The following is a 17,320-nucleotide window of genomic DNA, read 5'->3' on the forward strand; positions in this document are numbered from 1 at the left end:
TTTTTGAATATTGGAACCCATTTGAATATTAGATGTCAGATTCTTAAAAAGTGGGACCTTTATTTTGAAAAATGATGTCACTGTCTCATTATCAACACATGCGCCAATGCAGAGTGAAATCACAGGACAGCACTGGTTACAGCTACTTCCATCAGTGTAGATTCTGGGGGGATGGAGGGGGAGGTAACCCTCCAAAATCTACACCCCTTCTTTCACGGGAATTCTGAGGATTTATGAGGTTTATCCTTCATAGTCACTCACAACAAACGGAAATGTCTATAAAAACAAATGACGCCAATTGTCCCGTAAATATGATGTTCAAACGCAAGTAATGTTAATTCCCAAGTTGAAGTTCCTCAGTAGATGGGTGCAGAGTACATAATATGTATGATTATATTAATATATATATATATATATATATATATATATATATATATATATATATATATATATATATATTTAGTATTAGACTAAAAGTACATTTTTAAAATCTATTTTCTTTTCTCTTTACATCATTAGGCTATAACTCTACTATAATGTACCTCGTGCATTCCCTTCGCTCGTGCTTGTGGCGTGTTGTCATAGCAACCGTGTTACGTTCCGTTTCCGTTTGTCCTCCGGAGGCCGTCTCGTTTAAACGAGGCTTGTTTAAAGGAGGACGGTCGGTATACTGCAGTCTTCAAATGACGCGTCCTACCTAGCACGCAGCCTTCGAAACGAGACACTGTATTCCACGAGGTTTTTGCTTGTTTTTTTTTTTTGTCAAAATTACGGACAGATTAATCTAGCGCTCACACACGATATTCTGAGAAAAATCCGTAATATGCGCGATAACAGTAAACAACATGTCAGCGTGCTAACTCACTAACACTAATTCAGTGTGACGAGCAAATCTCAAACATAAAATAAAGAAAAATCATGAAATGTCACTCTACCAATAACAGCCTCTTTGCTCAACTGCGTGAGGATGACATGCACCTTACATTGATGACATTACAGTATTCTGCATCTAACGCAGGTGCGCTGGCTGTCGCGTGGACGAGTACTTGTGGGTTTTCTTTTCTTGGATCTTCAATTGTCATGATAATTCGTTTTGAGGCACTCTTCAGCCAGTGTGACATTGCATAACCTTTGCATATGCTGTATGTGTAGACATACTGACAGTATATAGAGGGGCTTCAAGGTAAAAAAAAAAAAAAATCAACATCAACAAAAAAGGTTGGGAACCACTGGTCTGCCTCATTTACATAGAATAATAACAATTATAATAAAACAGCATATACAGATGCAGAATTGCTTCTTTCTGGTAGTTTATGTCATATAAGATATATTAACATTGTATAACTTTCATGAATAACCCATTTCGCATTATACAATGCTTAATAGACTGATCAAACTGAAAATACATTAATGTAGTTGTCCTGAAGTTTGATTTGAAAGATTTAAATGTTGATGAACTAGCTACTAATCTGTTAATAATTAGTCATACGTACAGTATATGTTTGTTAATGGCAAATGGAAGTATAAGGTGTCATCAATATATGAAAAGTTTATTAGTGGAGATCCGTCAGGACTGCTGTAGTTTGGTGCTGCCTGTAAGGTTAATTTAAGAATAATAATTTGAAAAATGATTATCAGAGAAGACGTCCTTTGTCATGTATGAAGAAACTTTTGTTAATGTATTCTGTAGTAATTTTAATGCATGCATGCTCTGTTGCGATACATTAGTTGTATTAACCTGAACACCAACTGTGTCCTTAAATATCATGAATGAAACCATTAAAATGTAATATTATAACGTCAACCGCATTAAATAAATGTGATGGCATTTAACTAATCTCACTGATCATAAATTAAATGCAATTAACTGATTAATTCTATGAATTAATCAATTCAAACAGTACATGAAAACATTTTTATGTTTTTATAGGTGTTGATATGTAAAATGATGACATTTAGATGGTGTCAATATGTCAGTATTGTACAATTCGTTGTCTACGTAAGAGAATGTATGTTTGCTAAAACCAAAGTTTATGTAAGAATTCATACAAAGTCTCATGAGATCACAGTCATTTCAGAAATGTATTCCAATTTATCATTATAATTTTAACATCAATATAAACTTTTGTTTTCAAAAGATTTGAAAACAAATGTTTATGACGATATAAAAATGTGATGTTTAAATAATCTTTTGGCCCTAAATTGATGCCATATCTGACTAACTGTAACTTTTCACAGAAGTGGAATGGTTTAACAAAATATACCCAACAACATACTTCTAAATTTAGTTAAAAAAAAAAAAAAAAATGTCAGCCTTTATACAAACATCGAAGACATAAGGCTTTTCTCACTTTTACATAAATTACAGTTTCAAATACACAGCAATACTCTGATAATATAGTTATTGCTAATTAAAAAAAAAAAAAGTTCTGCTACTACAAATAAAGGCTAAAATACATTAAAATGAGTGTTAAAAAACTACCAAAAAAAAAGGGGTAGGCAATATGTTTTATCCAAATAACGTTCACACCTCTACTTCTGATGTAGAGAATGTCTCAATATATTTCTATCTGTAAGGACAAAGAACACAGAGTATAAAGAAGAGCTCTAATACAACCCTGATGTCAGTAAGACGCTTTTTTTTTTTGATGGCTAAACCCAAATACCGTGACTATGGCAGATACAGAAATTTCATTACAGATTTGCTCTATTTTGGTAACCAAACGAAATAATTTGAAATGAAAATGACCGAATGATAATCAAGCATCCCAGTTTAACCTTCTGAGGTACTCAAGCGGTGTTGTAAACAGCATTGTGAACATTTCAATACAGCTGATTAAAAAAACAGTCAAACAAAATGGTTAATGCACTATACACTATGAAACACAAAGATTGCAGGTCAGATCCTGTGCAGAGACCATACAGGAATTTCTGAGTTTGTGTGAACACATTCTCTGTCACAATTGTGCCCTTGAAAATATATTAAATAACAAGCAACTTTTTTCCTATCAACTTCAAATTATCTTCAATTGAACCAGTGCTGATATTGTGCACACATCTTGCCTGCAGTGATTACATTACAAAATGTTTAATATCCACATCATTAAAGTAAACTTATAACTGCCTTCAAACATTAATCTCTCATTTAATCACAGAGTTCCAGGGCAAGGGAATATAATAGAGAGCAAGTGTGTGCAATATCACGAGAGAAATTTCCATGTCATTCTTGGTTTATGGGAAGACACCTCACTGGCAACCCAGGGTCCGTCAGCCCAGCTGCACATCCATGGGACACAGCACATATCTAGGGTCCAATTTTGGTGTGAAGTTACCAAAGCTTCTGGAAGCCTCGGTTCCAAATGTATCAAGCACCTTTCTGTTCATCAGAGCAAACCTGAAGAACAAGATCAATCATTCACAATGTACCAGCAGTTCAAATACATATAATCAGTAAAACTTTTCAACTAATACACACCTGCCCTTCGTCAACCGCAGTAGAAACTTCCAGTATGAGGGTCTCAGAGTTTGCACCTCCATAACAGCCTATGAGAAGCACATAATACAACATAGCTCAGATCAGCCCACAGCATGTTAAAGAAAAATTATTTCACGTTACAATATTTTCTTCTATCACTACTTTACATGCAGTGACAACTAGAAGTAAACAATTTTTAGGATGATTCCCTGAAAAGGGTTAACACTGTGACTCCTTTAATATTGCTGTTTTTTTTTTGAGCACTCAAAAAGTTGAGCGGTTGGACGTTCGCTTTCCTTTTCTGCATATTGCGGCGATGTTTTGTGGTCCATTCTGCATAACGCAGCAGCTCATTTTAACTTATCGCGGCCCATTTGGCCCGTTTCGCGGAAGACACATTGGCCGGTTTTGCAGCCGATACATGGCCCGCTCAGTTCTCCCGATGGCCAGTCTACCCCTGCCAACCAGCCAGATACACCAACATCAGCTCAACCAATGGTGTGAATATTGGGTGGGATCAACTATTTTCTCAACCAATGGCAGATGCAGGGTGTTTTCAGAAAGCTGTTTGAAAACAATGTTTCCTTCTGCAACTTGTGCAGAAGTCACAAACTTCATCTTAATAATCTTCAACAGATAACAATCCCTGGTAATTAGGACTGTCACACAAACTCAGTAGTCGATCCCAATAAGAGATTCATGATTCTCGACACCAATTTTGATACCACACCAAAACTAATATGATACTGAACTAAATCTTTTACTTAAAAAGTTAAATATTTATATTAACAAAATATATTATAAAAATAATAATATATTATTATAAAAAAATAAAATAATAAACATTAATAAAATGCTAACAAATAAATAATAATAATAATAATAATAATAATGAATAAATAATAAAAACTCAGTTGTTTTACAGAGGTAGAAAAGACATTAGTAGATACAAAAATATAGATGTAAGAAAAAAAGATACAATTTTATAAAAAATTATCTTAAAATGTTAAATTATATACATTTTAAATAATGTTGAAAATATATAAATTTAAGATCAATTCAATTAATAAAATGAAAATAATGGCATGTAACATTCAAGTATTTCTGACTTTCAGCTTCCCAGTTTTTAAAAGTACATTTTCAAGTAAACAGTCAGAAATAAAGAAATAATTTAAGAGCACAGTGTTTCTTTTTCTTAAAATAATTTTCTAATACATTTTAATATGATTAAAATTATTGACTTAATATACAAAAGCCTAATCCACAGATCTGACATTTTGACACACATCTGATTTTTTGTCCCGCTTCACTCAAGACAACCCAAATAGCAATAATAGATCGTTCATTTCAGTTCCATAATTTATGATCAGATAATGCCACAATTATCTACTGTGGCTTATTCAAGTGCAGACTCTCATTCAATAAATGACTAAAGCATCAGTAAGCAACAAGCTAAATTGGCTTCTAACAACAACTGCATTTTAATGACGATTTAATTTTCTCATGATATAAACTGTCCTTGGGTATCCAAAAGGTTCTCATTTTTTTTACTTACCGCTTGGAAACAGACAGCGGTGGAGATGGCATAGACTATTGTGTCAGCCTCAGGGAAGTACGGAAACCTGCCTGCCTCGATCCCTTTTAAATACAGTGTCTATAAAAACAGAAATTACTACTACAGCATACATATCTATACAGATATAACTCTTCTAAAAGTATAGTATAAAATACTAAACATAACTGACAAACGCCATCAACTATATGCAAAATGTACAATTTCATGCTGCCCTTCAAAAGGGGAAACACAGAAACTACACATTTTGTCAAATTCTCACTGAGTTATAAACTAAATTGGACCTCTAATTGGGTCTCTATGATCTGTCCTATGACAGATGGGCTTCACGCAACTGTTTAATTTGTAAATTACTGGACAATATAAACAAAAACTTTAAAATCATTTATTTTTACTTTGAATGCTGCCGTAGTTACAGCATTTTGGCTTTGTAGGGGCAGCGTTGTTCTCCAAGAATAAAAGTAGCAGAAAATTTTATGTGAAGCACAACCTGCTAATCGGAGTACACCCAAAAATGTAAGTTAATAATTACCTCCACTAGTTTGGAGAAGAGGTACATGGAGATGGAGGTGCTCTTGTAGAAGAACATTGAGATGCCGGCAAGAAAACCTGAAAAGATAGAGCCAAGAACTTCAAAAGACTGTGCAAAGTCAATCGGTTGCAGTCGGATTGGTAGCCAATGGGTTCAACATCCAATTTACCTGCTATAAGAGCGTGAAGCTCATCATCCAGGTTACGCATCCATCTCAGTAAACAGCTTGTGCCCTTTTGAAAAATGGAAGAGAGAGATGGAGTTTTCACTGACAAAGGGGAATACAAACAAAACCCACTAAAAGTTCAAAAGACAAATCACTGTCTCATAGGAAACACAGTAGAGGAGCCAAAGTACCTTATATATACTGACAAAAGATCCCAGGAAAGCTCCTAGCTGGAAGTTCTCTTTGTTGTAGAGCAGCGAGAGCAGACGAGAGGGTTTGGTGAAGACCTGTCTGAATGCTGATGGCACCTTCAAACAGCACTGAATCAGATAGCCCACACTGAACATCCGGATGAAACCCTTTAAAAATATAAGGCAACAAAAACCTTGAAGTGTTTAAGAAGCTACTCTTCGGCTTGCAACCAGACGTCAGTTAGTGAGCAAAGGGCACTGTTATCGACATAGTATAAATATGAAGCCTTCCTCTGGGTGAAAGACTCTCACATTCTCGGTCTCTCTCCCTTTCAAAACACAAGCACTCAGAACAAACAGACAAATAGTTTGAATGACAGCAGGATATGAAGTCTTAGAATCTTACTTTAACACAGTAGGAGATGCAGTTATCTTGATAGTGTTTGCAACATCTATGTCTCGGTCCATGTTTGCACCTGAAGGGGACAAGACACACAATTAATGCACACCATTGGTTACGAAGCAAGTGGACATACACAGGACAATGGAGCAGAGTTGAAAATGTAAACTCTTCAAGCTCTAAAAATAAAAAGGAGTTACTCACTAGTTGGCCGGTAACTTGATTAGGAAGGTCTGAAATGAATTAAACAATAGTCTGACCCTTGCTGATGTAAGTCACGTGAGCTCTTAAAATAAAACCATCTATTACACACACACACACACATACGTAGTGTTTCCATGTTTTATGGGGACTTTCCATAGACATAATGGTTTTTATACTGTACAAACTTTATATTCTATCCCCTAAACCTAACCCTCACAGAAAACTTTCTGCATTTTTACATTTTCAAAAAACATAATTTAGTATGATTTATAAGCTGTTTTCCTCATGGGGACCGACAAAATGTCCCCACAAGGTCAGAAATTTGGGGTTTTACTATCCTTATGGGGACATTTGGTCCCCACAAAGTGATAAATACACGCTCACACACACACTTCAATAAAATAGGTCCAAGTAAACAATAACATTGAATCAATGTAAATGTAAATATTAAAGAGAAGGTGAGACCTGAGAAACTTCCAACTTACAGAGCGGTTATCTAAGTTACCATAGACTTTGGCAGTTCAAACCAGTCTGGCCATTCTCAGTTGACCTCTCTCATCAATGAGGCATTTCCATCTGCAGAATTGCCCCTCACTGAATTTTTATTTTGCTTTTGGCACAATTCTGAGTAAATTCTAGAGACTGTTGTGTGTGAAAATCCCAGAAGATCAGCAGTTACAGAAATACTCAATCCAGCCCGTCTGGCACCAACAATCATCCATTTGATTATCTAATCAGTCAATAAGATACAGGTCAGGAGCTTCAGTTAATGTTCACATCAACCATTACAATGGGGAAAAAATTGGATCTCAATTATTTGGACCGTGGCATGATTGTTGGTGCCAGATGGACTGGTTTGAGCATTTCTGCAACTGCTGATCTCCTTGGATTTTCAAGCACAACAGTCTCTTGAATTTACTCTGAATGGTGCCAAAAACAAAAAAACATCCAGTGAGAAGCAGTTCTGCAGATGGAAATGCCTTGCTGATGAGTGTCACAGATCTACCGGACACTCCCAGCACTAATACTCTACAATCCCTCTCCCCCGAGTACTGATCATCTGCACCTTAGCAGGAAAAAGCAATGCAAAGCTTACCTTCAGTTGGTGCAGTAATTTTTTACACTCTTTGAATCCACCCCCTTTCGCTTGTGTCGCTTTAGCAAAGATCGGAAAAACCATCATGTTTTGGTCCTCCCAGCACAACTTGCCTTTATGCCTCGCCGCTCGTAGGACAGTCTCTGTCTTCTGACCACAAGAATCTTGCCAGAATATATCAGGGTCTGTAGCCCACACCGAGAAGATGAGCGAGAGCTCGGTGCGCTCACTTTGAGCCGGCGGCCCACTGTGTCTATAAAATTTGGAATAAGCCCCTCCAAAAACTGCACCATATATTGACCTTCCTTTCCCTCGAGGATACCAACAATACAAACACTATTAAGTCTGCTCTGATTTTCCATATCCTCTAGTTTTTTCCAAACCCGTTCCATATCAGCCTTGGTAGCCGTAAGCCTGTAGCTCTCTAAGCCGACTCCAGAAACTCGACCCGTTTTTCAACATCGTCTATTCTTGTGATCAGGGTGGAAAGTTCTGCCTCCATAGATGTGGTCGCTCAATGCATTTCCACAAGGCCCTCCATGTCGGTCAAGATTTTCATTAGTGCTGCATAAATGTTTGAGATATCCAATCTATGTCATGAACCTGGCTGCTGTCACTATCAACTGGACCTCTGCCATCTTGATCCTGCGAGGCGTCCAACATGTGAGAACGTAAGTGGATAATATTGCTTAAAAGAATAATTGTAGCAAAGTTTAAGCGGAGCTTGCCTTTAAGTGGCCAACTCTTGCTTAATGTCATGTGACTCCCCAATACAATTAAAATTTAATACAAATTAAATAAGAAAATGATTTAATTTTTAATAATAAAAATAAAAAAAAATAAACTTTCCTTGTCTTTCCCTTTCTCCTACTCTATCTTCTATAGTACTCTAGCCACTTTGGGAACTTGGAAGTGCAAAACTTCAGATAGTGTTGACATTAGTATGACAAATTGATTGTTATATTCCTCATTTGTAAGTCGTTTTATATCAAATCATCTGCTATATGACTAAATGTAAATAAAAGTTTCAAACACTTGTGGTAACAGTTTGATCGACTGCTGATAAGCAAGTGAATGAAGAGGCCAATGCATTTTCTACTAAAAATACCATAGTCTCAAATACAGGTTTGGAAAGTATGCTTGCCAAGTGGATGTGTCACACTCACACAGAGTCTAGCAGTCTGCATGTAAGCGCTCTGATGCAGCTCCCTCTAGAGACAGGTGTGTGCTCTGGTCTTTGCTCCGGCGGTAGCGCGGCTCTCTCTGAGCCTTGTGCGTATGTATGCTCGGACAAGCAAGAGTGTGTCGGGATCTCCTCCTTCCCAACTATAAACCTGTCACAGCCAAACATATAATATTCTTTAACAAATCAACTAAAGTCTTTATAAGAGGTTATACTCTGAACAGTGTGTTTTCTTTTGATGCCTTAGGATTAACTGTAAATTCTCAAGAGTATCAAAATAGCAAATACATGAATGTTTACGTCATGTCATATAAATCTATAAATAAACACTTACTTCAAGGCAGAGAACGCAAAGCCATTCAGTCCATCTTTACATCTGAAAAAACAAAAATCACAAATCAAAGTTAATGGTTGTTAAAGGGAAAACCCTTTTTTTGGGGAATGCCCAATTCCCAATGCGCTCTAGGTCCTCATGGTGGCATAGTGAAGCGCCTCAATTTGGGTGGCGGAGGACGAACCTCAGTTGCCTCCACATCTGAGACAGTCAATCCACACAACTTATGATGTGGCTTGTTGAGCGCGTTACTGTGGAGACATAGCACATGTGGAGGCTTCGTGCTCTTCTCAATGGCATCAATGCACAACTCACCATGCGACCCATTGAGAGCGAACCACATTATAGCGACCATGAGGAGGTTACCCCAGGTGACTCTACCCTCCCTAGCAACCAGGCAAATTTAGTTGCTAAGGAGACCTGGCTGGAGTCACTCTGCATGCCCTGGATTCGAACTTGAGACTCCAGGGGTGGTAGTCAGTGTCTTTACTCGCTGAGCTACCCAGGCCCCCAAAGGGAAAACACTTTTAAATCAAACGCTTGCCTTAGCAAACACCACTAATTACATTTTGAATTACCTAAACCGAAAAATGGTAATTTAGCACAGCACATGACAAATTTAGTTTAGTTTTGATTGAAAAACTTTTGTATATATCAAAGCAAAATAGGCTAAAGGTTTTCTTCACAGATCTCTTTACTTACAGCAATAAACTGACAAACTTACCTGAAGAAAAACATATAAAGAGATGCAGTCAGGCAGAAGAGAAGAACCTGAAAAACAAGTAGAATTAGCAAGATACAATAATAAAAATCAAAACTTTAATCCCTTTTTATATTCAGGTCAGGGTCAGTTCAACCGGCTGGCTGATTTCAACAATAACACTTTTGAAATAGTCTTAAATTCCATTGTCTCAAGAGTAATAGCTAAATCATCCTAGTGCATAAATCAATGAAGGTCCAGAAAAAAAGTGACACTACCTCTCCATGTTTCATAGGCTTAACGAGACCCCTAGAGACAGCCATCCGAAAAATTGTCTCTGTTGCCTGGAAATGACACAGAGCACTTAAGATCAAGATCAGCTTGGTTTTCTTGAAACAGACAGTTTTGACCAGAGCATGCCAAAAAAGTAATATAAGTGACAGATAACAGATGCGATGCGGACTACTGCCCGGAAATGGTCGAGAAAGTATGAAAGAACAGTCAAGAAGAATTAATGCAGCGGAACTGAAAAAGAAAAATCCTAAATTGTCTTACCAGGTTTGCCATATAAATTGTTAGAAGTCCTCTCCTGTAAAAGAGCAAAGAGTAAGAATATAAAATACTACATATGTAATATTTAAGCAGTAGCGTTCACAAGAGGCCATGCTATACTGTGATTACATTCACAATCTATTACAGCCATGAGTGCCTAATTTCTTTTCATAAAAAATGTTACAGCCTAATAAATTAAGGCTGCAAATTGTTAGTAAAACTTTGTTGTTAAAGGGATAGTTCACACAAAAATTACAATTCTCTCATCATATTCTTACCCTCATGCCATCCCAGATGTTTAAGACTTTCTTACTTCTGCAGATACACATTACAAATAATGATTTTTCAAGAATATGTCAGCACTGCAAGTCCATAAAATGCATGGTGATGCAAGTGAATGGTGACCAAAACTTGATATGCTCCAAAAAATATGCTGCACAGAAGTAACCCATACAACAAGTGGTTTAATGCATATATTCAGAAGCGATATGATAGGTGTGTATGAGAAACAGATCAATATTTAAGTCCTTTTTTAATATCAATCTTCATTTTCACTTTCACATTACTCTTCTTTTGCCGATTTGCATTATTTGCGCAGATCACCACATACAGGGCTGGGAGGAGAATTTATAGTAAAAAGAGGACTTAACTATTTTTTTTATATGACTTAAGACTATAATAGGACATTTTAAAGTCCTTGTTTACTTTAAATTCCCCTCCCTGCCCAGTAGGTGGCGATATTCACGAAAAATGTTAATCGCCAAAAACAAAAGAACAGCAACATGAAAGTGGAGATTTATATTTAAAGGACTTAAATATTTATTTGTTTCTCACCCACACATCACATATTTATGTGGACACAAGGATTACACAATTGGAGTCTTATGGGTTACTTTTATGCAGCCTTTATGTGCTTTATTGAACTTCAAAGTTCTGCCCACCATTAATTTGCATTGTGTGGACCTACAGAGCTGAGATATTCTTCTAAAAATCTTTGCGTTCTGCAGAAGAAAGAAAGCTATACACATCTGGTATGGCATGAGGATGAGTAAATGTTTTTTTTTTACAAAAAAGCATGATTGGGTTAACTATTCCTTTATGCAAATTCATGAAGTGTTCATGAAGTGTTTTGTATGGGTGCTGTGAAGTTATATACACAGTAGCTAGGAGGACAAGTGAAGCAGTAATGAACAAGTAAAAATGTTATGTTTTTATAAATGTTATGTTTTTATGTATGACTAAATGGAACTCTGTTTAAGCCTTAACGTTTTGCGGCATATTATTAAAAAGTAACTGTGTATAGTCGTTACTTTTTTCCATCAGAGCATATCTCTGTATGTTGAAGTTGCCCCTGAACTCAGCTGTTGTAGACCTTGCTTTCACATTCTATGGAAAAGACGGAAGAAGAGAAAAGATGAAACTTCAGCATGAAAGGAAATAGTCATAGCTAACCTGCTTTTACGCTCTATTAGTATAGCGATGTATGAAGCAGGCAGTGCTGCACCAAAACCAGTGGACCAGGAGTAGAAACGTCCCAGCAACCTCCTGAAAAAACAGCTAAAGTACTAAACAATGGAAGCATAGCTGGACATTTATATTCAGAATGTCTGCATGAATAAACTACTCAACAGAGGGCTCGAACAAACTGTGGTGCATTGAACCGAGCATGCTATCGCTGGTTAACATTTGTTTCAGTTAAAAGGGATTTCAATTAACCCAATAAGGTAAACAACATTCCAATGAGTGGAACGGTCATGCGGAACACTGGTCATTAATTCAAACATTCTCTCTGTGAATATTGCATCTGATGTGTCAAAGGACTAGTTCACCAAAAATAGAAAGACAGACTTTAAATTGCATTTTTGGCTGAACTATTCATTTCAGGATCATTTATGGATGGGAGTGTTCTTGTGTTCAGACTTTAAACACATTGATAAGGACAGGGATTCAAAGGTTGTTTTACAACTCCTGATCGAATGACAATGCACGTAGAAAGCACTCACAGAGCAAACAGTTCTCAGAACTGCTTTTAAACAGTATTTTGTTAGCTTACCGAAGAATGCAGAAGAATGCAATGTAGAGGCCCCCATTTGCAGTCAGGAAAGACGTGGACTGCAGGATCTCAGGAACCAGCCTTTTCTTGTAGTAATCCTTTTTCCGTCGTCTTAAGATGGCTGCAATCTAGAACAAGAGATGAAACTTCCAAGTTTAAGAAATTCCTTGCTTAAATATCTGAACCCTGCAAGCCATAATACAAAGATCAAATTTGATGAATCCTCCAATTGTCTTAAGAAACTGCACCCTCGTTTTCACCTGTGGGTTATTTTTGACCCACATTGTGAATGATAACAATTCAAAATGATTCTAACAATTCTAAATTCTTGATTAGTGTACAACAGCGCTAAATACCCCCTTAACAAAGGGGTTTATTGTGGTCCCAAATTATAAAATGATAGTGCATAATTTTTTTTCATAATTTTATAAAACTAAAAAAAAAAAAAAAAAAAAAAAAAAAACTTTAAAACAGCTAACTTTGCTAACATTGGCTAAGAACATCTCGATTTACATTTATTTCAATAACTTTTGGCATTTTATAATATCTCAACTATATTACAACATTTTCTGATTAATTCTGCTTGTAGAAAATCAACAGTAAATTATAGGGTTAAAACTTGAATCCACGCCTACTTCAATAATGAATGTCTATTGACTCCTCCAGCAGTCAAAATGGGCCCACTTTGCACGCCCATTGCAACAAATCAATTCCTTACAAATGCCAAACTTTGTTACAGTGTTAAAAGTGTTTAGGAAGGTGCCATAACAGGTACTTCTGCCATCTAATGTTCATCTAATGTTTTAGGAGAAAAATATATGCACTAGGTATTTAACCATTAGGGTTTTTTTTAGCCCCATTGGAACATAATCGTGTTAGTACAATTATTTACTAACATACTGTCTGTTCAAAACTTAAAATAGTTTTTTTTTTTTAAACTCTGTGTGTGTTTGGACATGTGTATGTGTGCACAAACCTCATTTGAAAGAAAAGTCTGCAAACTGTGTAAGAGTTGCAGTACCCAGTGGAGCAGAGAACAGTTTGGTCTAGAGGCTAAATTTGAGAAAATGTTAAATATTTTAGGCCAAATTTGATTAATATATACACAAAAACTATTTAAAGCTGCATAACATCCAGAAAGAATGAAGGTGAAAGGTCACAACTGGTTCTTCACCATACCGGTCAAAATTAGGGCTGGGCGTTTTTTCCGTTTAATTCAAATTTGTGTTTTAACACAATTGTTTTTGCTTTGTTTTTTAATTGAGAAAAGGAAATTATGCAAAAAAATATTGCAAACACTATAGTTAGATTTGTTGTCAGTCCACCAAAGGCTGAATAATGAAGAGAAAAATAATTAATAGTGCTTGTCTTAATGATGCTACCGATGTGATTAGCTGCCGATCAGTGTGTGTCATGCTTTAAATTAATGTAACAGGTTAACAACATGGACACTAACATAAGTGGCAGTGGTAATATTCCCAGTACGACTGTACACAGTGTGATCGTAGCCAGGGCTGGACTAGGAAGAGAAATCGGCCACGGATTTTACATAGCAACTGGCACAAAAGTTGTAGTTCACTGTCCTTTTCGTGGTCCGTTCTGCATAACGTGGCAGCATTTAGCTTATCGCGGCCTATTCGGCCCGTTTCGCGGCAGACACACCGGCCTGCTTGGTTCTCCCGATGGCCAATCCACCCCTGATCAGCCCTAAAGTGCGTCGGTCCACCGTGAAAATACCCGATATGCCAGATTACCAGTCCAGCCCTGATTGGAGCTCTGCTTAGTCCATCATGCAGGTATACACCGGCATAAGACCATAACTAGCCTCGGCGTGTGCATGTTGATGAACTGCCTCATTTCTTTTTACCCATAAAAAAGCATTAGTTAAGTGACAGTTATGGGTCACATTTCAAATCATGGAGAGGCTATATATGGGAGAATCAAACATACACCACTCCTTTTGCCATGATGATTCAGATATATCTATAATTATTGCTTTGTTCTGTTCTGCATATATAGCCAACATTTGACAAGCAATCATTTTGACAAACTTTGTTAATTGTAATGATACATTTTTCATATTGCTGCGCTGCTCAGTGTGAACCACTAGAGGGCTCGTCTCTATCTGCAGGGGTTTATGAATATACAAATTGTTAGATATACAATGAGTACTTTCTAGATCAACTTGATAATTTATAGATATTAATTTCTAAGTAACTTTCTAGATAGACTTGGTTTAGATAAAATGAATCCCTACACTGTCTAAGTATTTTGCTGTTTTCTTATTCTAATATACATCTGCATTTATTAGATTTTAGTATCTTACATTTACACTGTTGACAACATTGTGCATTTGAAAATTTTTCCTTGCACATCTTTGTTTCCTATAATGAAAATATGTTGGATTTCTCAAACCAGGTTGCCTAGCATTCTAATAAAGAACATACAATTTTAATAATGTTTTTTATTGTTATTTCTCTTTACTTTATTTTTTGTTTTGTTGTTTTGATGATTTTTTCAAAAGTCCATGTTTGGTTCCAGTTCCAAAAACTATGTGGTATTAATAAAGTAATTTTTCTCCTGTCTTGGTTTAAAAATGACCCTAAGACAATAAGAGGGTTAAACACTGAATAACACATGACAGCAACTGTTATTCATGGCCATTTGCTATATCTGAACTACTCACATTTCATACTGAATTTTATTTAGGGAAAAGTATAGTATAGGCCATTCAAAGGCATTATATTGCGATTAAGAGATCTTCTTGGGCTGCAAACGTATTGCATTATTCACACACACACGCATTTCTGTAGGTCTTGTGGTTACAAGGTGACCCTTACTGGTCTGTCAACACATCTCAATATCACCAAGGTACACTAAATATACTTTTCACCATATAGTGTACTTTCCAATGAGGGACCATGAACCACACTTTTTGCAAAACTGGAGTAGATGCCAATAATGCCAACACTGCAACCCTACAGTTCAGGCATTGCACCACCATGAAACTGCAGTTTTACAATGGAATACAATGACACTGTAAAAAAAAAACTTTCACTGATGGTCTTGGGTCATGCCATTATGCACCAATACATTTAATAATTTGTCCTTTATCTGACACTTTTATGAAAAGACAATTGCAATACATTTATTACAGAGACAACACTCCTAAAATGACCTGTGGTTGACTGGGTACATGGTGTGGTCTAGTGGCTAAAGTTCAGGCCTACAAACCCTAAGTTTGATGGTTCTGATCCTTGAGTAATCACTATTGAGCCATTGTCTTAATGATCAGTTGCTTTAAAACTGGTGAAGAAGAATCACCCCATCCAGATTAGAACCTATACCCTTTCACGTTACCAAGTTACCAGAATCCAAAGCCAACAATAACATAATGCAAAACACAGCAACTGACTTGACCAGTGTAAGGAGAACCAGTGGGCATCTAGGTCAAATAACACATCTAACCTCGAACTAAAATCCTCTTGTCAGCTTTGTTTTGCAGGCAAAGGGTGATTCAAAATGGGCAATTTCGGTTCAATGAGAACAACTGCGTAAACCAGGCGTTTATTATCAAATTAAGTGTCACAATTCATTCTACTCGCGGAGGTCCAACATCATGATAATGCAATACATTTCAATAGTTTTAATGCGGAAAGAAAAGGGAAAGAGCAGACGTTTTGGTACAAAGTTGCGGCCAGAGTATTTAACAGTTGATCAGTATCACTGCGAGAGCTTTTCAGAGCAAGATAACGTTGCTCTAACATTCCGTTTAAATATTAAAGACGTATACGTGTAAAACATGACGGGTTGAGACCATATATTGGGGTACTCAATACAAATTTCTCTGTACTTAGGCCCTTATATCGTCCAGCAGGAATCTGGTGGTGTAGCTGCAAGGCAAACTGCGCTCTCGCGCTAGATAAATAACATAAACATCCGCGCTATATACTCACCAGATATAGAGGAGCATATATTTTGAAGGAGACCTCCAGGGCACCGGCTGTCACCTGCAGTGTGGAAGAAATACATGAGGGATCCCATGTGTGCCCGATCTCGTAGCAGCTGTGCGGTATGGACTTACTGAGAGCAGCCATGTTTAACACCGCCGCTACGCGCATCCAGTCAGTGATCGAGCAGCGAGCTCGCACTAGACGCGCGCTCCCGGTAAATGCAAACTAATGGTAAAATTAAAATCACTACTTTCGAAAGTTTAAAATAAGTGAGTTCATTACGTATGATCACTATATTTTCCCTTACTGAAATATTAATTGGTCACCGGCTTCCTTCAAATAACCATACTCGTCAGTTATTGCTACTACTACAATTAGCCAACACGTCACGACATTATACAGACATATTCTGTATAATTGTTTCTGCATAATGTTGGCCTTAACCAACCCCTGCTTTGTAAAAAACACACACAAAAAAACAGATACTATTTAGCCCGTGACATACCACTGGTATTTAAATGATTGGGAGGATTTGATTTATAACGTGTCCTTCCTGCCCAGTAGGAGGCGATATGCACAAAGAATGTGAGAGTGAAAATGGAGATTGATAGTAAAAAAAAAAAGGGCTTAAATATTAATGTTTCTTAACCACACCTGCCATATCACTTCAGAATATAGGAATGTAATAACTGCAGTCTTATGGATTTCTTTTATGCTGACTTTGTGTTGTTTTGGGGCTTAAACAATTTGGTCACTATTCTCTATTGTATGGACTAACAGACCCGAGATATTCTTCAAAAAACCATTTGTGTTCTGCAGAAGAAAAAGTTGTACAAAAGTTGGACGGCTTGAGTAAATAAGAGATTTTCTTTTTTGAGTGAACTATCCCTTTGTACACTTATGAGCTG

The 17,320-nt window shown here is 36.7% G+C and overlaps 1 protein-coding gene across 1 annotated transcript; it reads right to left on the minus strand.

The window, feature by feature from the left end:
• Positions 1 to 1,937: 1,937 nt before the first annotated feature.
• On the minus strand, positions 1,938 to 16,571 carry LOC127635896 (transmembrane protein 135-like). Its single transcript, XM_052116173.1, has 15 exons — positions 16,416 to 16,571; positions 12,460 to 12,587; positions 11,859 to 11,951; positions 10,410 to 10,443; positions 10,133 to 10,198; positions 9,879 to 9,925; positions 9,155 to 9,196; positions 8,804 to 8,971; positions 6,344 to 6,413; positions 5,938 to 6,105; positions 5,750 to 5,813; positions 5,581 to 5,657; positions 5,031 to 5,129; positions 3,476 to 3,543; positions 1,938 to 3,394 (listed from the first exon to the last, which is right to left on the minus strand). The coding sequence occupies exons 1-15, from the start codon at positions 16,554 to 16,556 to the stop codon at positions 3,268 to 3,270; spliced, it is 1,392 nt and encodes a 463-aa protein (XP_051972133.1). The 5' UTR covers positions 16,557 to 16,571; the 3' UTR covers positions 1,938 to 3,267.
• Between the last annotated feature and the right edge of the window lie 749 nt (positions 16,572 to 17,320).

This window comes from Xyrauchen texanus, chromosome 43, assembly GCF_025860055.1.
Source record: "Xyrauchen texanus isolate HMW12.3.18 chromosome 43, RBS_HiC_50CHRs, whole genome shotgun sequence".
Taxonomy (NCBI): Eukaryota; Metazoa; Chordata; class Actinopteri; order Cypriniformes; family Catostomidae; genus Xyrauchen; species Xyrauchen texanus.